The sequence below is a fragment of the Glandiceps talaboti genome, chromosome 2, assembly GCF_964340395.1.
Source record: "Glandiceps talaboti chromosome 2, keGlaTala1.1, whole genome shotgun sequence".
In the NCBI taxonomy this organism is placed as follows: Eukaryota; Metazoa; Hemichordata; class Enteropneusta; family Spengelidae; genus Glandiceps; species Glandiceps talaboti.
The window spans coordinates 353536-374813 of NC_135550.1; the positions used below are offsets into that span (position 1 = coordinate 353536).

A 21278-nucleotide genomic window follows, 5' to 3' on the forward strand; every position below is an offset into this window, starting at 1 on the left:
AAGTTGCTAAAGTCATTAAATGACAAAAAGAAAATCATGAAATTTCGTAATTCTTTACATTTTTATTGCTCATAATAAAATCAGGTTAATAAACCTTCATTGACGTCATTTTCATCGAAATTTAACAAGTAACTTATATGAACCTCGGCTTTTGAGTGGTACACAGTGCTATTTACATGCAAAGAATCGGAGCGTGCTTCCATATGCTCAGAGCAAATTGACAATTAGTGTATAATGGGACCAACAAATACATTGTGACACTACATGTCCTGATGGCTTCTTGAAGTTTCCCATGGGTATTCTATTAGCTACATGTAGTATATTTATTCAAGATGAAATATGTTTACTTTGTTGCTAAATGCGAAGTTCATTTAGCGAGTATAAGTGGGCTAAAATATGCCGTGCGTCCCCGGGATGCCGTCATCGCATCACGACGGTATAGTATTGTAATGCTTCTTGTTGGCAAATGATAAAAAATCAGATAAATAATAGTGATTGAATGTGAAACACCCGACATTACAAGTGTTTATGTATATCTAGTCTAGCCGTTTTGATTTATTTTGCCATAATTTGGGGACATAATATTTTTGCATTTATACCCACAGACCAGTGTTCTCCCTAGGATTTGTTGATAGGATATCAGCTCATTAGCATAAATTAGCATTAATTTAAATAACAAAAAAATTATATTCCTGAGGAAGTTAATTATAAAATCAAAGTACATCATAATATCAAACAAGTAGTACATGTATATCTGGCCAAAGGAAAGTTGAAGGCCAATTTATTACTTCAAAATATTAGCACCAATAAGAACCTCATAGCAGTTTTAAAGCAGTGTAACTTATTGATTATTATTCTTAGGAAAGCTGAAACTATTTCAATCTAAATGTCCACAGATGAATTAGACTTTCGAAACATGAAAAGAAAATTTGTGTACAGCTACCGACAGACATCGTGTTAGTCTGAAATTTCGTGATACACGAGACTTACTATACTTCCCTATGGAGGACTTAAAAAACTCGCGATATTGGAAAATCCATGCTTTCATCGTAGTCGTACAAAACTTCAATGAAATATGTCTAGTAGTGGTAGAGGGTTGAATAGTCATTTGAACTAATTAGACACTCTTTAGTTTTACTTGCTGCTTATGTGTGAAGGATCAATACAAACGAAACAACAAAGGCATCAGCTGACCGATTGACAATGAACAATGTCAACTTGCAATATTTACCGAAACCTATGCAATCTGATAGCATATCGGGACAACTGATAACGTATCGGCAAAAATTAAAGGATATCGGGCCCAATACGCTAAAACCCTCTGCGGAGAACACTGCCCACAGACACTGACAATTAGTCAGATAGTTTGAGTAAATATCGGTAAATGTTTGTTAATAAGACGTGTAGATTGTAGTTTTTAGTCCCCGCCAGACGAAGTCCGGGACGGGGACTTATGGATTGGGTTCCGTGCGTCCGTGCGTCCGTCCACATCCGTTTCTTGGAGATGCCTGGACCGATTTTTTTCAAACTTGGTACAGGGGCAACATACAATGGCATACATGTGCACGTCAATTTGTTTCATGATACGATTCAATATGGCCACCTAGCAGCCATTTTGTTTGTGAATTTTCCATGTCCAAAGCCATAATTCAGACATGCTTGAACAGATCTCATTCAAAGTTGGTATTAGGACAGTGTTCTATGACATACATGTGTATATTCATTGTTGTCATGTAACGATCCAATATGGCCACCTAACAGCCATTTTGTTTGTGAATTTTCCATGTCCAAAGCCATAACTCAGACATGCTTGAACAGATCTCATTCAAAGTTGGTATTAGGACAGTGTTCTATGACATACATGTGCATATCCATTTTCTTCATGATACGATCCCCCATACCCGACCCATCCTTTATTGTTGTAGGCATGTTCCATGTCCAACAAGCAGACACAACATATCGAAGTCTGTTTGATTTAGGTTCACAAGTGTTGTTGTGTGATCAGAGTAGTGATAATTCCTTAAAACCCAATCACAGCGGGGACTATGTCATTCTCAATGACTTGTTGTTTACTGATGTCTATTACAACCATCAGCAATGTATTTTTTTACAACGCTGTTGAGTTTTATTCACCTGTTGACTACGCTCGTCATAGCCTGTGTGCTAACGATGTCCCTCTATGATGTCACAAAATCGCATGGTCTAGGTGGGACCGGAAATACCCGAAAACTCTTGAAGTAAATCCGAAGGGAACTGACTGAAAAAAGATCTTTTTAAGGTGTTTGGAGACGCTTTTTTAAAGTTTTAAAACCAGAATACATTTCACAAACATTTCGTCTAGCAAAATAATAATAGTGAATGTGAGCATTTTGAATCATCTTTAAACTCAAAAACTGCTTGACCCGATTGCCTTGATATTTTGTGGGAACATTACTCTCGGTGTGTGTAGTTGGGAAATTGATCAAAGCAAAATGCTAATTTCGGTCAAAAAAATTAAACTCAGAAACTACTAAGCAGATTGGCCTGAAATTAGGTGGGGAAAAGTCTTAGGGGCTGTGTAGATGAAGATTTGTTCATGACATCATGATTCATTAGTAATATGAAAATTAGGGCTAAAATGTGTCTTTTGGGTCAAAAAACTTTCATTCAAAAACTACTGAGCAGATTAGGATGAAATTTAATGGGAATGCATCTATGTACTACAAAATATACAAATGCATGCCAAGTTAGTCATTTTCTAAATCCTCCAAAATAATATAACATGACAATTTTTACGACATCGTCATGTGATTGTAATGTACTCCTTTGTAGTTTTGTTCAAATCAATAGAACAGACGATGTCATTCATGTTGTTCGAAGCCAAGAGTTTGAAGTAGTCTGGAGCTGAGACTGCCATGTGTTTGCTGTATTGTACTGTAGTGCAGTGGGGAAACGTCGAAACTAATATTTTCAACTTATACAGACATTGCAATGTAAATACAGTCTGGCATATACTGTACTGAGAGTGAAAGGAGGATTTTTGGATTTCACTTTTGTGGTGCGGGGCTATTTTTATAAACATTTTGAGTTAAAAACATACAATGATACATGAATGATTGTAATAAAATTAATGTAATACTATGTATGATTACCTAAAAGTGTTGCCAACTTGTATTTTAATTAAATTACAATCATTATCATGCACATACAGATTAAAAAATGAAATTATTCTGTTGTCGTCCCCCCCCCCCCCTGCTATTTTGAACTAAATCCCCAAAAAATTTATGCAAGGGGGGACAATTCCCCTCTGTCCTGAAAACCTGGAGAAAACACTGCCGGAAGACAGAGAGTTTTTCGCTCGACAATTTCAAGAAAGTGGTAGCGATGATGATGAAGAATTTTACATTTTTGAGGGAGTAAATTTTGTCCTCCTAGAACGTATCGAAGACCCTTCGATAACTTCGACTTTTGGACTGACGTCGTTAATGGTTGGTCCTGCGATCGCGCGATCCTGCCGATGACAAACCACAAATGTCAATGCCATACGATTACTCCTAGGTTGGTTTACATGAACTGATGAAGATGTCACGGCAGAATCTACATCTTTGTCTTTCGTCAGATTTTTGTTAACAGACGAAGTGGTGGATATACTTGTCCGTGAGACATATCGTTATATTGCTGTATCGTTATGCTGCTATCTATAGACTTATATGTATGCAGTATTTGTATATATGATATATGCAAATTTGTTTGTATTTACTGTAAACATTAACGGACAGTACTTGTTGATTTTATGACTAATATTTTACCCAACACCCATACTATCTATTAATTTTTACACCTAATTTGCAATTGTAACCCTTGTATTTATCAAAAAACTAAAATTTCATATGCTTTTGTGACCAAAAACGTGTGTTTTATACCAATTTTCCCCAATTCCTTGGTCAAGTTACTGACCATACATTCATGTAAATTAAAATTCAATATTTCATAATTATTGATATACTTGTAGATGAGACCATATCCCACCTGTTTTGGTGTAAAATGATCACTATCAAAACATTGTGTACAACTGTGTGTAACCTAAAAAGTCCTTGGCCTAGCGGGTCATTTGCATGGCATCCTAAGGGTTAAAGTCAAAAACTGCTGAACCGATTGCCATGATATTTTGTGGGTGCATTACCCTGGGTGTCTAGTTGGGAAATTGTTCAAATTAAAATGATCTTATCACCGGTGTGTGATTTGGGTAAAAAAAATGCGATTTTTGGTCAAAAAGCTTAACTCCAAAAGTACTACTGGGCAGATTGGGCTGAAATTTGGGTGAAACATTCTTCAGGGTGTTTATACTAAGAATTGCTCATGACACGATGATCCCATCAGTGATATGCAAGTTAGGGCTAAAAATGTGTTTTTTTGGTCAATAATCAATAATTCCAAAACTACTGAGCAGATTGGGCTGAAATTTAATGGGAATGCATCTAGGGATGTATAGATGAAGAAATATTAAGGGTACAATGTTTTCGTGAGTGATATGCAAATTAGGTGTAAAAATGTTCATTTTTGGTCAAAAACTTATATCTCAAAAAGTACATGTACTTGGTCAATGAGACTGAAACTTGGTGAGACGTTTCTAGAAGTGTTATTCTGCAGATTTTCTCCAAAATATTTTGACACAATTGCCCCTAGCAACCATGACCACACCCTTAGCAACAACCAAATGGCAGTATATTTTGGTCAAATAACATCATTTGGTAGGCAAGTGAGTAAACATTCAAAAAATGTATGCAAATATCCCTAGCAACCATGACCGCCCACAGCAACAGCCAAAAGGTTGTGTATTTCACAACGATAGCGGATTAATAGACAGTTGAATAAACATTCAAAAAACGTATGTAAATTTGCCTAGCAACAAGACTACACTGATAGCAACAGCCAAATAATCACGTATATTGCAAAGATAACAGGAATAGAAAGACAAATGAATACACATTCAAATAATGTATGCAAATGTGCCTAGCAACAAGACCACAGCCATAGCAACAACCAAATGATCACATATATTGCGAAGATAACAAGATGATTAATAGACAAATGAATGTATGCAGATATGCCTAGCAACATGACCATGCCCATAGCAACAGCCAAATGATCACGTATATCAGAAAGATAGCAACATGGTTGGATAGGCAACTGGATAGTCATTCAGCAAATGAACACCTATTGTTAGCATGGATTAGCATATAGATAAACATTTTAAAAATCTGTACAGTTGTGCTACAACGCCATTGGCGGTATTTTTTTTGAAAAACTGTACAGTTGTGAAATTGGTACTGTCTTCAATTATATCATTGAACAGTGTTTGTTTACTCAGGTGAGTCTTTATATAGTTTCAAAGTTACAGATGATATCTGATAGATTTATTGTGCATACATGAACAATCTCAGATACAGCCGTTCGCTTAAATGCGTTCAGGTTTTATGGTCAAACATGTTTGAAAATAGCCACATTCAAACAAGTAACATCAACAAAAACAGAGATAAGTACCATCTATCCACACTGGGTGGGCCCAACCATGCAGACTCATACTGTAAACAGTGAGCGGGAAATTCAAACAACCCGACCCATACACAGTACACGTACAAAATGTAACTTAGTTAGCAAACTTGATTGTCTTGAATACTCATTCAAATGTAATTAATCATTTATACAGAGAAAAATGCATGATGTTGTAGTACTGTCCTAAGTTTCATCACATGAAATGATCGAAACTTAAGACACAAAAAGTTCTACAAGTTGACTTAGTTGTACCATAAAATATTTCGGCTGACACAAATCACATTAGGGGGAACCATGGCGTCCATGCTATGAGATCGAGAGAACATTCCTTACATGCAAAACCATATGGGGAAAGTTGGGAACATAAAAATTCGATGGGCGAGAGATTTAAAAGTAGTTTGAAGCCATCACTGGTTGCTACATATTGTATTGACTATGTTGAGAGGACGTTAGTCAAGCTCTCGACAGAGTTTAGATCATGAAAACATCCAGGTTTAGATCAATCCCACGTCAATAAGCTAACAGCTAGTCTGTCTGCGTCCTAGCTTTCCAGTCAAAACTGTTATACACCGTAAGCACCCACTAAACCTAGCTAGTAGTAGACAGGCCACGTGTCCTCGCCAACAGTTCATGAATTTGACCCCATACAAGCCCCATACAATCAACAGAAAAATTGACGTGACTGTCGCCAACCTCCATGGGCATTCGTTGTACATCATGTACATACGTACATTGTGTATGTTGTTTTCAACACCGTCGCTTACACAACAACATGATCGGAGGTTGAACGCCAGATTGATTCTTATGCACTTCACACACTACAACAATATTAACGAATATACTCCGTAGAAAATTTGGATTTTATGAGAGTGTGTATTACCGTAAGTTTGTGTAACATCATAACAGGAGTTACATGTGGAAAACTTTGTAAACTGACGACAATGGCACCGCCTTACACTCTTCGTATGAGAGAGACTCATCGCCTTTGCGGTGGAAATATTCTTATCGCGTACATGTTGAAATCCACACGTCCACTGACAAATTGTAGCATTGACAATATCACACATTACATGTGTTGCCCATCAGGGCACATATATATGGGCATATATTTTTTTTACTGGCGAATAAAGAGCAGTGCCTTTGCTTGTACAGCAGAGACAGCAAGATATACATGTAACTGACACAAAACAACAGCGTATGCAACTGATTAGGTTAGAGCTTTGTTTATACTGTATTTGTCATGTTCTAAAATAAACTCTCGGAGTGTGGACTGTTCTTGCACTATTCCAATATTTAAACAATAATGTACGCCCTCCCAGCCCATAATGGACGAAAGCAAACTTTGAACGACATAATGGGCGAGGCGACAGCCGAGCCCATTATAGAGTGCAAAGTTTGCTTGAGTCCATTATGGACTGGGAGGGCGTACATTATTGTTATTATTTTATAGTTTTGCCAATTCCAGTGAATTTGTAGACCGAGAAACGCAAAACAACGTATAATATACACAGCGCTGAACATCGTCTGCCATGTTCGGCCCGGAAGCTGAATACTAATCATAGCGACACACGTACGTACACGTACACACACATATACACTTCAATGAACTGCTGTGAACACAAATTTGTTTCATTTTAATTTGAATCTTTTAAAAAAAATTCTTATGGTGTTTACCCCACAATTTCCCTGTTCTTAAATACCTACATTTTGTACACCTTTATTACCTTACGGACATAAGCTTGTATTGTTATGCTCGTTCCGGGGCCGCGATGCCCAATAACGGAGTACATTATCAGTAATAATGTACAGCGATGACGTCACAAAATTCACTGGAATTGGTAATGCTATAATATAATAAGGGTCAATGCGGACTCGTTTACTTGTGTAATGTATTACAACTGTACAACGTCAGGAGAACGATAATGTATTTTACATTGTATATGTAAGAGTTTTACTAGGGAGAGAATCTTCCCGAAGCACTGAAGTTCATTTACATCTACAACAGACTGAAGATTACATGTAATAGTGACAGGGTAGTCCTGCTCGCAGACAGAATAAGACGTTTCTTCCTTCTCCGTCTGCACAGTCTGCGTTAGTCCTGCTTGCATGCGGAGTAATCCGGGACTCGATTCTGACAATTTTCCCTCTTAGAGTCAAGTCAGTAATATAGACTTGTACACCGTCATGTAAGCAGGACTAAGTCTGGGTGGACTTTCAATGTTAACCGTTTTCAAATTGACATAACGATGCTAGTACCAGCTGATGTATTTTGACTTTGACATAACAATCTACTACGTAAACAGCAAGCCATGTTGTGAATTTTACTTGCCAGCCCATTTGTGTAGAAGTGGTAGGTACATTTCAGGGTACATTGTCGTATTTGACTGCAGTGAAATACCTCGCTAATCTCAACATGTCAACATACACATGTGACTTTTGTTCCTGTACTGATAACATAAGATTGTGCAAGACCATTGTAGCACATACCATTTCTCTGTAGGGATGGTCTTTGAAATTTGAATTGTTACATCTTAATTTTGGTGAAAATGAAAGTGGGTGGTGTATATATTTGAATGTAGATTGTGTAGTCTATCACAAAATAATTGGTGAGAAACAGCATGAATACTCAGATACAAGTATATTTGTATTATCTGTCTGACACAGCACACAGCCAAAATGGAATGAGCGATGGAAGGAGAGATCATGAATAAGCATTTACACTACAGAAGGTTTCCTACCCTTGCGATGGGAAAGACAAGGCAAAGTCACCATCTTATGTCATACAAGCAGTTGAGTTTGAAATTATGATGAAACCTAGAATCTATCGCATATTGTGTAATTTTTTCCAAATTCTCATAACATTAGAGCATAAACTAGTAAACATGAACTATTTTCAGACGGATGACTGTTTTGTAAAAGGGATGCTACTTGTGTGAGTGTTGGACGACACAATAAATTATTCAAAATACATGCGATAGTTTCTAGTTTTATCAGTAAACAGTCATTGGATGTTGGATCCCATGGTGAAAAGTTACCGGCACTAATTATATTGTATGTCTTTGCTTGAAACTCGTCTCATTCTTCACTGCCACAAGCAAGCAAAACAAATGCAACACTCTATTTTCACAAGCTACAAGTATGTCATCTCAACGATTTGAATGATTGACTGATTTCACTGTGTATCGATGTGAGCATGAGATTGGTTCATTAATTTGTCTCCGCCTTTGTTACATTATATAAAGATCATGTATACTTACAAGTGTTTTATAATGAAAATTATTGGTGTCAATATGCATACCATCACGGTATAAGTGTACTTTGTGTGTATCTTGTCTAAAACGTTTTGGACAGTGCCGTAAAGACGCCTGTGGTTTACGATGATGGTACGTCCCCAGTCTGTACGTTTTCCCCATTTGCTTCAGTATCCGCAATTATGAGTAATCCTAAATATTCACTTGTTTTAATACATGTACGTATAGATGAATACCATCTTCCCAATGAATTGATACATGTATTCATCCTGATGTACATATAAACTGTATACAGCATTTTGTCAATCTGTTCGTCACTGTGCATGGAGAACGAAGGGACGTCTTACTACGTATGCAAGTACATGTAGAACTAGACTATCAGGTTGAGCACATGTACAGGATTCATTGGTGGACAATGATGAGGGGGGGGGGCAATGAGTGGTTTGAATTTGGCGCTCACTGTTTTGTAGTATATACTTATCTCCATGGGTGGGGACAGTGAGACAGACGGTACTTATCTCACTTGTTGTTGTTACTTGATTAAATGTGGCCTTTATCAAACATGTTTGACCATAAAACCTGAACGCATTTAAGCGAACGGCTGTATGTATGAAAATTCCACAGGTTTAAATACTGTTTTCCTTTTGTGTGTGTGTGTGTGTGTGTGTGTGTGTGTGTGTGTGTGTGTGTGTGTGTGTCAGTGCCCTGTTTTCAAGTAAATCTGCATTGTATAAATGAACGATTTTGAACTCTTACTCTTACATTTTATGTATAAAAAACCAAAAAAACAAGTTGTTGCATGTGCCACAATGGTATTTTGTTGTCACACAACCAATGTCGTCGGGTATTTTTCTTTTAGGTCGAATATTTTGGTTTACAATATATGAATAAAAACTACAAGCTGAGATGGGTGGACTTGGAAAAACCATTGAAAAAACAACTAGACAAGAATGCCAATGACCCCATGTTGAGATTTGGTATTATGCTTTATGTATTTAATGTTCAAGCCTTACAACAAGAAATCACAAGGTAAGATGATACATACATATTTAAATAAACTTGACCTTCACAAAAAAATTAAATGACAGGACAGTCAGATCATGTGCTTGTTGTTGTTCGAAACAGGGTTATCATTACACATTTTAAGATTCATATTTTACACAGCAGAAGAGAGTCATAGGAATTGATATTATTTGTTTATTGGTATGCACTATGATGTTAATATGGATTACAGCGTATGCCAGTTATCGAACTTTGGGTAGTTTCGCAGGAAAGTATCGTGAGAGGGCGCACCATATCTGACAAAGTGAGGGCCAGAATTTTCGTCATGGCATCTAATAGTATTGTGACGTATGAAGCTGTCAACAAAATGGGCGTAAAAGAACTCTGTGCATTCATAAAAGAGCGGAAAATTACTTCTTCTAAAACGAGGAAAGCCGATCTACTAGATATCGCCAGAAATGCTGTCAACCTTGGTCTTAAAACACTGGAAATGATCGCCAGAAATGCTGTCAACCTTGGTCTTAAAACACTGGGAAATGATGATTTTCTGAGAGAACGGAAGAGGAGACGAATAGTGGATGTCGGGCATCAAAAGATAGAACTAATCAACAGTGGAAACATTGAAAGTTGGATGGAGGACCCTCGAAATATACCTGATGTAGACATGATAAACATCTTTCTTTACCTTACTGGTGTCTGTTGCTGGACAAAAGAACGATTAGAAAATTACAAATCTGACAACAGCTTCCAGCTACAGTCATCGCACTAATTTCCCGGACAGCAAACTACCGATGTTGCTAGCTAATTAGTGCGCAATATTGAGAGTTTGATCGATAATTACCAAGCCACATGTTTATTAGTCCCCGCTGGACAAAGTCCGGGACGGGGACTTATGGATTGGGTTCCGTGCGTCCGTGCGTCCGTCCGTCCGCAGCCGTTTCTTGGAGATGCCTGGACTGATTTTTTTCAAACTTTGTACAGGGGCAGCATACAATGGCATACATATGCACGTCAATTTGTTTCATGATACGATCCAATATGGCCGCCTAGCAGCCATTTTGTTTGCAAATATTCCCTGTCTAAAGCCATAACTCAGACATGCTTGAACAGATCTCATTCAAAGTTAGTATTAGGACAGTGTTCTATGACATACCTGTGCATATTCATTATTGTCATGATACGATCCAATATGGCCGCCTAGCAGCCATTTTGTTTGTGAATTCTCCATGTCCAAAGCCATAACTCAGACATGCTTGAACAGATCTCATTCAAAGTTGGTATTAGGACAGTGTTCTATGACATACATGTGCATATCCATTTTCATCATGATACGATCCAATATGGCTGCCTGGCAGCCATTTTGTTTGTGAATTTTCCATGTCCAAAGCCATAACTCAGACATGCTTGAACAGATCTCATTCAAAGTTGGTATTAGCACAGTGTTCTGTGACATACATGTGCATATCCATTTTCATCGTGATACAATCCGATATGGCTGCCTGGCAGCCATTTTGTTTTCGAATTTTCCATGGCCAAAGCCATAACTCAGACATGCTTGAACAGAGCAGTGATATCAAAAACAACCATATGAGGCCAATCAACATTAACCAGGTTTGAAAATGACAACATAAACGGCCAGTTCCTTAAAACCCAATCATAGCGGGGGACTATGTCATTTTGTTTTGACCATTGGTACTATCAGAATGTTTCTTTACAGAGGTCGCGTAAATGCATTATTTGTGCGTATTTGACACCATATTTGACACTTGGGACGCATCTTTTGGGATGTATGCGTCACTGGGGATGTGTCATAAACAGGGGACAAATGGGGCTTACTGTTGGCAAACATACGGTTATCAGCTTTGTAGAACAAGACATCATGGATTTAGTCAGTTCTGTGAAATTTGAATATGACCCATCATAAATATGCAAAACATTTCAACAGTTTCATGTGCCCCATGACAATTTCCTGACATGTCTTGGGTAGTTTAGAAACTATGTGATATTAATTTATCATTACTTAATCAACTCCTTAAGTATTTTGTACAACATTTACCTTATTGTTTGGTGTCTGTAGGCCATTATGTACAGTTTATGTGGACTAGATAACACATTTTTGATGTCAAATGGTATCAGAATGGAGATGAACACCACAAAAATGCTACTCTTTCACATCAGAAATTGATACTGGAAAAAGCAAAAGCTGAAAGATTTTATTGAGCTGATGACCACGGATTGCTGGTCTACAAGATGGCTGGATAGTTTGACTCGAACTTAGATACATGTATGTGCCAAGAAGAGTGTTGTGAATGTCTGGTTCAATGCACATTTGCCTCATGGTTCATTAAGTAATGTATGTACCTTGTTCTGGTGTGTTTTTCAAAATCCTTGGTGATGTTCATTATCTAGGATGTTTTTATTTCCTCACCAGGTACCTGTATTTTCTTCAATTGCGAAGTGACATTATAGAAGGCATTTTACCCTGTAGTCCAGAGCAAGCAGTGCTTTTAGCAAGTTATGCTGTGCAGGGTAAGCATCCACTGCTGTTATAATCTGTAATTCAGTTGTCTGCCAGGCCAAACAAAAAAAATTGTGTGGTTCCGGTTACCCGACCGACCCTAATTGTTAACCCCCGACTGCCGACTTTTTATTCGAGGTTTCAGAAAAATACCGAAAACCCGACAGAAAATCGAAAATGTCCGAATCTCGCAAAGCGCGAGAGTTCGGGCGAGAGTTACAACGTCCATGCTTTGAAAACAGAAATGGCCGCTCACTCGTTCGAACACGGCGTGTTTTCAAATTGAATTCGCAGGAATAGGATCTAGGATGCAACCACATTCAGCAAAAATCTGTACTGACTACTGGTAACTCAGACAGGACATTCGAGCAATTGTTAGAAGACCACCATCCAGGTTATTCTAAATGCAAATATTACCAGAGTCGTATTGAATGTTCGAGTTCAATGAATGGCCTGTGGATGGAAGTTACTCAAAGCAATATTCAACTAGGCACCGTCAGTCAGAACTTTAGTATTAACCTTTTCACCACCAATTGCCCCCTGGGAATGTTTGTTCTCCACCACCCCCCTCACTGACCACCAGGTGAAAGTGAGTGTTGTGTAATCAAATTGATATAAAAATACTTAGAGTTGCTCATTTTTAAAAAATGAGGTATCATTTCATTGGAAAATAAATTCTCTACATCACACTTGCAAATACATGCATTCAAATTCCACAAACACAACCGAAATATGAATTAAAGTAATAAAATATGAATAAAACTAACACAAGTCGTTTATTTATTGACATATCACAAATAAACAAAATATTTATATAACAAATAAAATTCAAAATACCAACATTTATGTTCCTACAAAACTTCTCTTTACTGGTTAAATTGTCAAAATTGGCGAAAATTTGGCAGAAAATGACATTTTGAGTCGTAAAAATTTGAACGAAATTAATTAACGGCTCACTAATCCGATTATGACGCAACAGACGGTGCCGCACCGGCAATGAAAGTGTCTTAAAATATCTAAAGTTGTCACCTTGATACCTTTTGAAAAGTTGGTTTTTGTGAATATAATTCATTATTTAGCAGAACAACAAAAAATTATTACTTAATTTATGCCAGAAATCGGCAAAAAATGACCGTAAGTCAGTAGCATCGGCGCCAATATCGGATGGGCAAAATGGCTTTATTTGCCGACGCACATACCGACCAACGGAAATATGCAGCCTGTAATTTGAACCCACGCCGCGGTAATGTTTTCGTCACATTGAGTACATTGAGTTCACACAGCCATTTCCTTTCATTCATAAATGCCATCAAAGTCAAAATTAAACAGAATTTTTCATGCACAGAGCCGTTATTTACATCGCAAACGATGTTAGGGGAGACAATTTTCGGTGTGGCCATGTTGAAATTTGAATTTTACCGTTAAAAAACGCATTCAAAAATGTGATCAGAAAATCTTCAGATTGTGTGTAATCTACCGCCCACATTGTAACACTGACCAGTATAAATTGAACTTGTATGAGTATTATTCATTATTGAACATTACCACAAAGAAATATGACCAAAATAATTACTTTTGGAGCTAAATACTGGCCCCAAGGCCATAGTATGAGCGAATTGCTACGGGTCAACAAGTTACGCAATTTGCCAACATTCACTACGGCAACGGTGAATTCCCCGCCGGTAGATCACTCGGCCCTCGTGGTAGTTCTGAAGCCTAAACCGTTCCCACAACTGACCTGATGTATTCAACAATGTTTTTGAGTAAAAATTCAGTGGAAATTTCTCAGGACAGTTGTCAAAATGACATCGTAGGAGATGCTACGTGAGCCGTTAATTACTTCCGCGTTGATGAAATTCGATCTTTCGGGCGAAAAACGCACACAAAAATTACGATCGCTCGTCTTTCCAATCGTACTAGAAAACCATCCACTAACATGTGTTCAAAATGGCAGACTATATAAACAAGGCTAATACGCATGTGTGGAACTAGTTATGGCAGCAAGTTTTGCAGCAATAGCTGCCGTTAAACGGTTTGAACGTCGTAGTAGTTGAATGACCTTTGGCGTTCCCGCTGTAGAGGGAATCGGTGGGCGCCCTAGAGCGTTCCCGCTGTAGCGGGAATCGGTGGTGAAAGGGTTAAATACGTACGAGTTCAATGTCAACGAGACCCTATTTCTCGTGAAATGGAGGATATTGTTGAGGAAACCACAACGAAAGCCGTGAATGCATTCGAAATACTAATAGCAGGTGGACGGGAATTTGTTCGGAAGAAACCCTCTTCAAGGTTTGTTTTTATTTTTATTCCATTTTTTTTTTTTTTTACTTCGTTGTTTCGAAGCATTTTTTGTGCCATTCTTTTGGAAAAATAAGGCATTGTAGGAGAAAAGACGAAACGTAAGACGAATTTGTTGTGGGTAAAGGTGACGTGATTTTTTGAATGTTTTGTTTGCGTTTTTTATTCTATAACGCCACTATCTTCATACGTCGTTACAGGCTAGGCGCAATAGTCTGATTTTTTGCGCTCAAAGTTTTAATTAAGGCATGCGAGGTTGAATATTCAATTTTACTTCAAAAATAACTCCAGCTTTAACTCTATGAGTGTATATATGTTCGTAATACTTTGAGGTGGGTGAGTGAAAAGTATTTTTAATAAATGTCTATTTAATTTCTCTTGTCTGTAGTGGCGTTTCACTGACCAAAAAACAAGAATTATATAACTCATTGGTACATGTAGATCTATTTGAGAAGAGAGGACTGGATTGATATTGGAAGAAAAGATGTATGTTGCCACTGTGGTGATGTTGGAGCTGAAGTTGATTTTTTTTTTTTTTTCAAAAGTCAACTTTTATTTACATCCCTTTGAAAGAATATATACATCGTGTAGCTCACAAAGCATTAACAAACTCTTTCAACATTTTGTTCTTCTTATTATAATTGATATAAAATATTTCTTCTCTTATTATTTGTTCAATATCTCTTCTTTCCAAAATTCTCGCTTTGGAGCTGAAGTTGATGCTGAACTGAAGAAGCGCTACAAAACAGTCTTACCTATTTGTACTACATGTAAAGACAATGGGAACCATTCAGTCGCTCAACGCCCATTTGGAAAGAAACGTTGAAGTGAATAATATAATGTATAAATGTACATGAAATGTAACCTGAAAAAATAACATTCAGAGTTGGATGTTGATTTTGTTATTTTTCAGGCCAGTAAAACCAACTGGTCAGTGTTATTGTGAAGGAATCTGTATTACTGAATTATCATATGAAAAGAAATAAAAAATAATTTGATTTGTGAATTTATGTTTGCTCTGTACATATATATTTGAGTTGCTAGTTGTATTTTCCAACCCCTTCCATACCTGCAAAATAGAAATTCCTACCTACCTACCCTTATTTTCAAGACCATGTAATAGGAACCACACAATTTTTTTTGTTTGGCCCCATCGTAACCAAAGCTTTGCTAGATACTCAATTATTGTAAGTCTGCTGTAAGTGGTATTGAGATGTAATATATCTAACCTAAGGGGGTGATGAAAGGTCATCAAACCACATTCCAGGAATATTAAGTTGTCTATAATGTGTTCAGTTTAATTAAGTTTCCATATAGTCTGTGTTATCTGTGACAGGAGCAAAAGGTTTTCAAAGATAGAAGTGAAATTAATAATGCATTTTACACTATGCTAGACTTTGTGCTAGTATTAGTATTAAAGACAGTCGTCTGATAATTACTGACGTCTCATTATGTTATTTCTATTCTTTTTGTAGCGGAGTTTGGAGAACATGATCCGTACACCCATACAGTTGAATTTTTAAAAGATTTTGTCATTCTCCCGAAGGTAAGAAGCAGACAATGGAATCACACATAATATAGAACTACATGTATTGTACATATTGACATGTATGTCATATCACAATTATAGTGTTTTTAAGTGTTTATGTAAGCTTTTTAAAGGCTTTTTCAGTGCTGCTGTCCGTGAAAACTGCGCAGAGCTTAAGGGTTAGGTTGATTCTTCATTAGCTTCTACATTCTACTTCTACATGCATTAGCTCCACAGTCAGCGAAAACATTTTTGAAAAGTTAGTTTGTAATTCATTATTTGACAGAACAATAGATGGTGATCACTGAATTTATGTCCGAAATCAGTAAAAAAAATGACCACAAGTCATTAGAAAACCACTCTGCTAAAAGGTACAGCCATCACAGTAATTTCCCGGACAGCAACTTAATGATGTTACCAGCTAATTAGTGCGCAATATTTAGAGTTCAATTGACAATTACCGAGACACATGTTTATTTTGTAACTGATGTGGCTGCACGCCGACTCAGCAGAACTCATTTCCGTATTTATGTTACAATGTTTATACAAATTGCATGTGCGACAAATTTCAAGTACATTACTTTCTGAAGAGGTGACTGCTTACTGTGTCATGGGTATAAGAACAACAAAGTGTTTGAGATGCATAGAAATATCCTACATGTACGTTGTACAATGTTGTTGACATTAATTTTGACACTTCCATTAGATAGCAATGGCTGACCGTTCACATGAGCAGTGTACACAAATTTGATAGGATCATCCTTGTATATGACTGTTGGCAATCCTTTGATTTTGACATAATTTTGCCCTTTTTTCTTCCGTAAGGAAGAGATATATTTATGGGTGGAAGTCTGTGTCTGTGTGTCTGTTTGTCTGTCTGTCTGTGTCATCGTTTTCTCCATAACGGCTTGCTCAATTCAAATTACATTTTGAAGACATCTTCCGTAGGGTAATGGCAAGACTTGATTAGGTTTTGGTAAAAATCCCGTGAATATTAATGATCAATTTACGTAATAAATGATTTTCGGTAATTAGGCTATATCTCAATAATGTACGCTTCAAATTCATTATAACTTGGCACACACATTTGCGATACCAAAGCGCACCTGTCCTGAAAATATTACTAATGTAGCTTTTAGTTTTAATAAGTTATTGGCATATTTTCGATTGGCCACAAAAAAGAAAAAAATAGTTTCTCATCTGGAAATGACGTCTAAAGTGGTGCGACTTTATCAACATTTTCTAAAACACGACTTGCTAAATTCAAATGAAATTTATTGCATGTGTTCTGTAGGGTAGTGACAAGAACTGATTAGGTTTCGGTAAACATCCCAAGAATATTAACGAGAAATTTACATATATAATTAATGTTTTTCGGTAATTAGGCTATATCTCAAGAATGCACACTTCAAATTCAATATAATTTGATACATGCATTTGCGATACCAAAGCGCACTTGTCCTGAAAATATTATTGATGTAGTTTTAAGTTTTAATAAATTATTGGCATATTTTTGTGGGCAACTAAAAAGGAAAAAATAGTTTCTTGTCAGGAAATGTTGTCTAAAGTGGTATGGCGATGCGCTTATTTTTTTAGCACAACTGAACTGAGCTTCAGTAGTGCTATAGGGATCGCCCGGCATCTGTCTGTCTGTCTGTGTGGATGTGTGTGTGTGTAAACAACTTAAAGTCAAAAACAACTGAACCGATTGCCATGATATTTGGTGGGTCCATTACCTTGGGTGTCTAGTTGGGAAATTGTTCAAATCAAAATGATCGCATCACAGGTGTGTGATTTGGGTCAAAAAATGCGAAATTTGCCAGAAACGATCTACAGGGGGTGTAAAGTAAAATTTGTTCATGACATGATGATTCTATCAGTAATATGCAAATTAGGGCTAAAAATGCGTCTTTTTGGTCAAAAGTCAATAATTCCAAAACTACTGAGCAGATTGGGCTGAAATTTAATTGGAATGCATCTAGGGATGTATGGACGAAGAAATGTTAAGCATACAATGATTCCATGAGTAATATGCAAATTAGGTGTAAAAATGTTCATTTTTGGTCAATAACTTATATCTCAAAAAATACCTGGTCGATGACTCTGAAACTTGGTGAGATGTTTCCAAAAGTGTTATTCTGCAGATTTTCCTCAAAACATTTTGACAAAATTGGCCCTAGTAACCATGACCACACCCTTAGCAACAACCAAATGGCAGTATATTTTGGTCTAATAACAACATTCTGGTAGGCAAGTGAGTAAACATTCAAAAAATGTATCCAAATACCCTAGCAACCATGACCCCGCCCATAGCAACAGCCAAATGGTCGTGTATTTTACAAAGATAACAACAGGGATTAATAGACAATTGAATAAACATTCAAAAAATGTATGTAAATTTGCCTAGCAACAAGACCACGCCCATAGCAACAGCCAAATAATCACGTATATTGCAAAGATAACAGGAATAGAAAGACAAATGAATAAACATTCAAAAAATGTATGCAAATGTGCCTAGCAACAAGACCACGCCCATAGCAACAGCCAAATGATCACATATATTGCGAAGATAACAACAGGGATTAATAGACAATTGAATGAACATTCAAAAATGTAAGTAAATATGCCTAGCAACAAGACCACGCCCATAGCAACAAGCAAATGATCATGTATATTGCGAAGATGACGAATAGAAAGGTAAGTGAATAAACATTTTAAAATGTATGCAAATACGCCTAGCAACAACACACCCATAGCAACAGCCAAATGATCACATATATTGCAAAGATAATATCAGGAATTCATATACAAGTGAACCAAAACATACAAAAATGTATGGAAATATATCTAACAACATGACCACGCCCATAGCAACAGCCAAATGATAGTGTATATCGCAAAGATAGCAACATGGTTGAATAGGCAAATGAACACCTATTGTTAGCATGGACTAGCATATGGATAAACATTTTTAAAAACTGTACAGTTGTGCTACACGCCATTGGCGGTATTTTTTTTTTTACATTCTCAACAAATGTCACAGTACATGTTGTGTTTGGCCAGGAGATCACTAACAGCAAATAGCAATCAATGAAAAAAACAAACTTTTGTTACATATGTTCTGTTGTATTCCAACAATTGTCTGTAGGAACGACAATCTCAAAACTTTGCCCTTACGGAAGACATTCAGTTTTCATCTGGTCTGGTTTTTCATTCAGTACTCTTGTTTTCCCGACATTGGTGATTTTAGTTCAGCGTCTCTTCTCAAATCATGACAGTTTGACATAGTACAGCAGATAGCCTACAGAGTGGAGAACTGCCGTGGTTGCAGTATGAGTAAACGGCAAATACTGGGGTAACTAAATTTCTTTTCTCCGGCTAGTAAGCCAGGTAGGAGTAATGGAAATGATGAACAACTCGCTAATATCGCAACAAGACAAGCAGGCAAATTGTGTCTTCCAAAATACTTCCCACACTAGGCCTTTCATTGTTATGGCGGCAAATTTGCACTTCATCCTACCGAATGCTAATTGTACATCATACATGATGTCTAGAACTAGCTGCATTTATTTGCAGATTAATTACGTGACTCCATCTGACTTGCACTTGTAAAACGGGACAGTTCCCCCAGTCACCCCATTACTTTTCCGAGTACATTCACATTCAGTCTCACTGAGAAACTTCAATAATTATGGAAATATCCTAAAATTAAAACCTGAGAACAAGTAGCTAAAACATAGACATCAATAGCAACTTTTACACAAAAGATGTATTCACAGATACCTCCAATGCTCACAGCATTTGAACTTTTATGGCTGTGATGCTCACATGTCGGCCTAAATGTAGCATTATAATCGAGAGTCAATACAAAGGAAATCCACAAAATCAGAAGAAAATATTTACAGTGATATCTCGGCAACAACTTCTTTGATAGCAGTTTCTGTAAATATGGTGGCGAAGACATCGTGTGCTCTAATATAAGGTATCTTTTCACATAATGAAAACATATCTCACGTGTTAAATTCTGGGCAATACGGTGGGGGTTGAAATAGCAAATTAACTTCTCATTTTCCTAATATTTTGTATAAGTTTGGCTCTGCAATTCAGCCGTGATGAAAACCCAAAAGTAGCAGCATTTTGAAACGGGTAGTACCCTGACATCGCTTTCACGTTTTTAGTGTGATCTCATCTATTTGCGTTACCGTTAGAAAAATTGTAGCGATTGCTTCCAGTTAAACTTCGGAACGAAAAAAAAGCACACACAGAAGAAAGAACCCTCAAAATCACAGTACACACTACAATTATTGCAGCTTGTGTAAGACCTGCATGGTTTGAGTGAACCATACAAACATTACATGGAAGGCCGATTCATTGAAGGTGTGGGTGGTGTGGTACATCAATCATAATAACAATATTAAAGATTTGTTGCCGACTTTTTTAAATACATTTTAAAAAAATTAGCAGGCTTACCAAAGTGTGATAGTAAAGTTGAGTATATAAATACAAATACATTTATGCCAACTTATAACCTGTACATGAAATGGTTTCTTTCGGACAAAGTTTTATGACTTCACCCTAATGCTACACCACTGTTTTAATAAACAAGAAAGGCCTAAGTATGTGGCAACATTAGGTACAATATAAACATGTTGCTCGTTAATTGTTGATTGAACTCTCAATATTGCACACTTATTAGCTGGCAACATCGGTAGGTTGCTGTCTGGGGAAATTACTGCGATGCCTGTAAGACAGGTGAGGCTGGGAACATAGAATTAGACCAGTTCATATATACACAAACAATATAACAACCTTATGATAATATGCCTATCAGTCATTTCCCCATTCATAGCCAAACAAATCTCTGCTTATGTCAAAGTGCTCAAATTCAAGTTACATAACCAAAATTTCACCTGGGACTACTTTGCCTCTAAGGCCTTCAAAAATCCTTATGAGAAATCAGTTGTAATCCTGTGTCAAAAAAACATGTATTGGGAAACAGTTCACAAGAATTTATTTCACCCATATATTACATTTTATTTGCCAGCAGTTGAGTATAACATTCACAATTTACTGTTTGGTTTCTTTACAATGATGAAGGGAAACACACATCTTGTGTGCCTCATGTCTATAATGTATGTATACATTGTGA

General features: G+C 36.9%; 1 protein-coding gene across 1 annotated transcript in view; it reads left to right on the plus strand.

Moving 5' to 3' along the window:
- LOC144447954 (tyrosine-protein phosphatase non-receptor type 21-like) overlaps window positions 1–21278 on the plus strand; it is a 148098-nt gene that overhangs the window by 12938 nt on the left and 113882 nt on the right. Inside the window, exons 3-5 of the mRNA XM_078138079.1 lie at window positions 9646–9815; window positions 12220–12317; window positions 16077–16147. Of these exons, the coding sequence (XP_077994205.1) occupies window positions 9646–9815; window positions 12220–12317; window positions 16077–16147 (339 nt within the window). The remainder of the gene's footprint in view (window positions 1–9645; window positions 9816–12219; window positions 12318–16076; window positions 16148–21278) is intronic.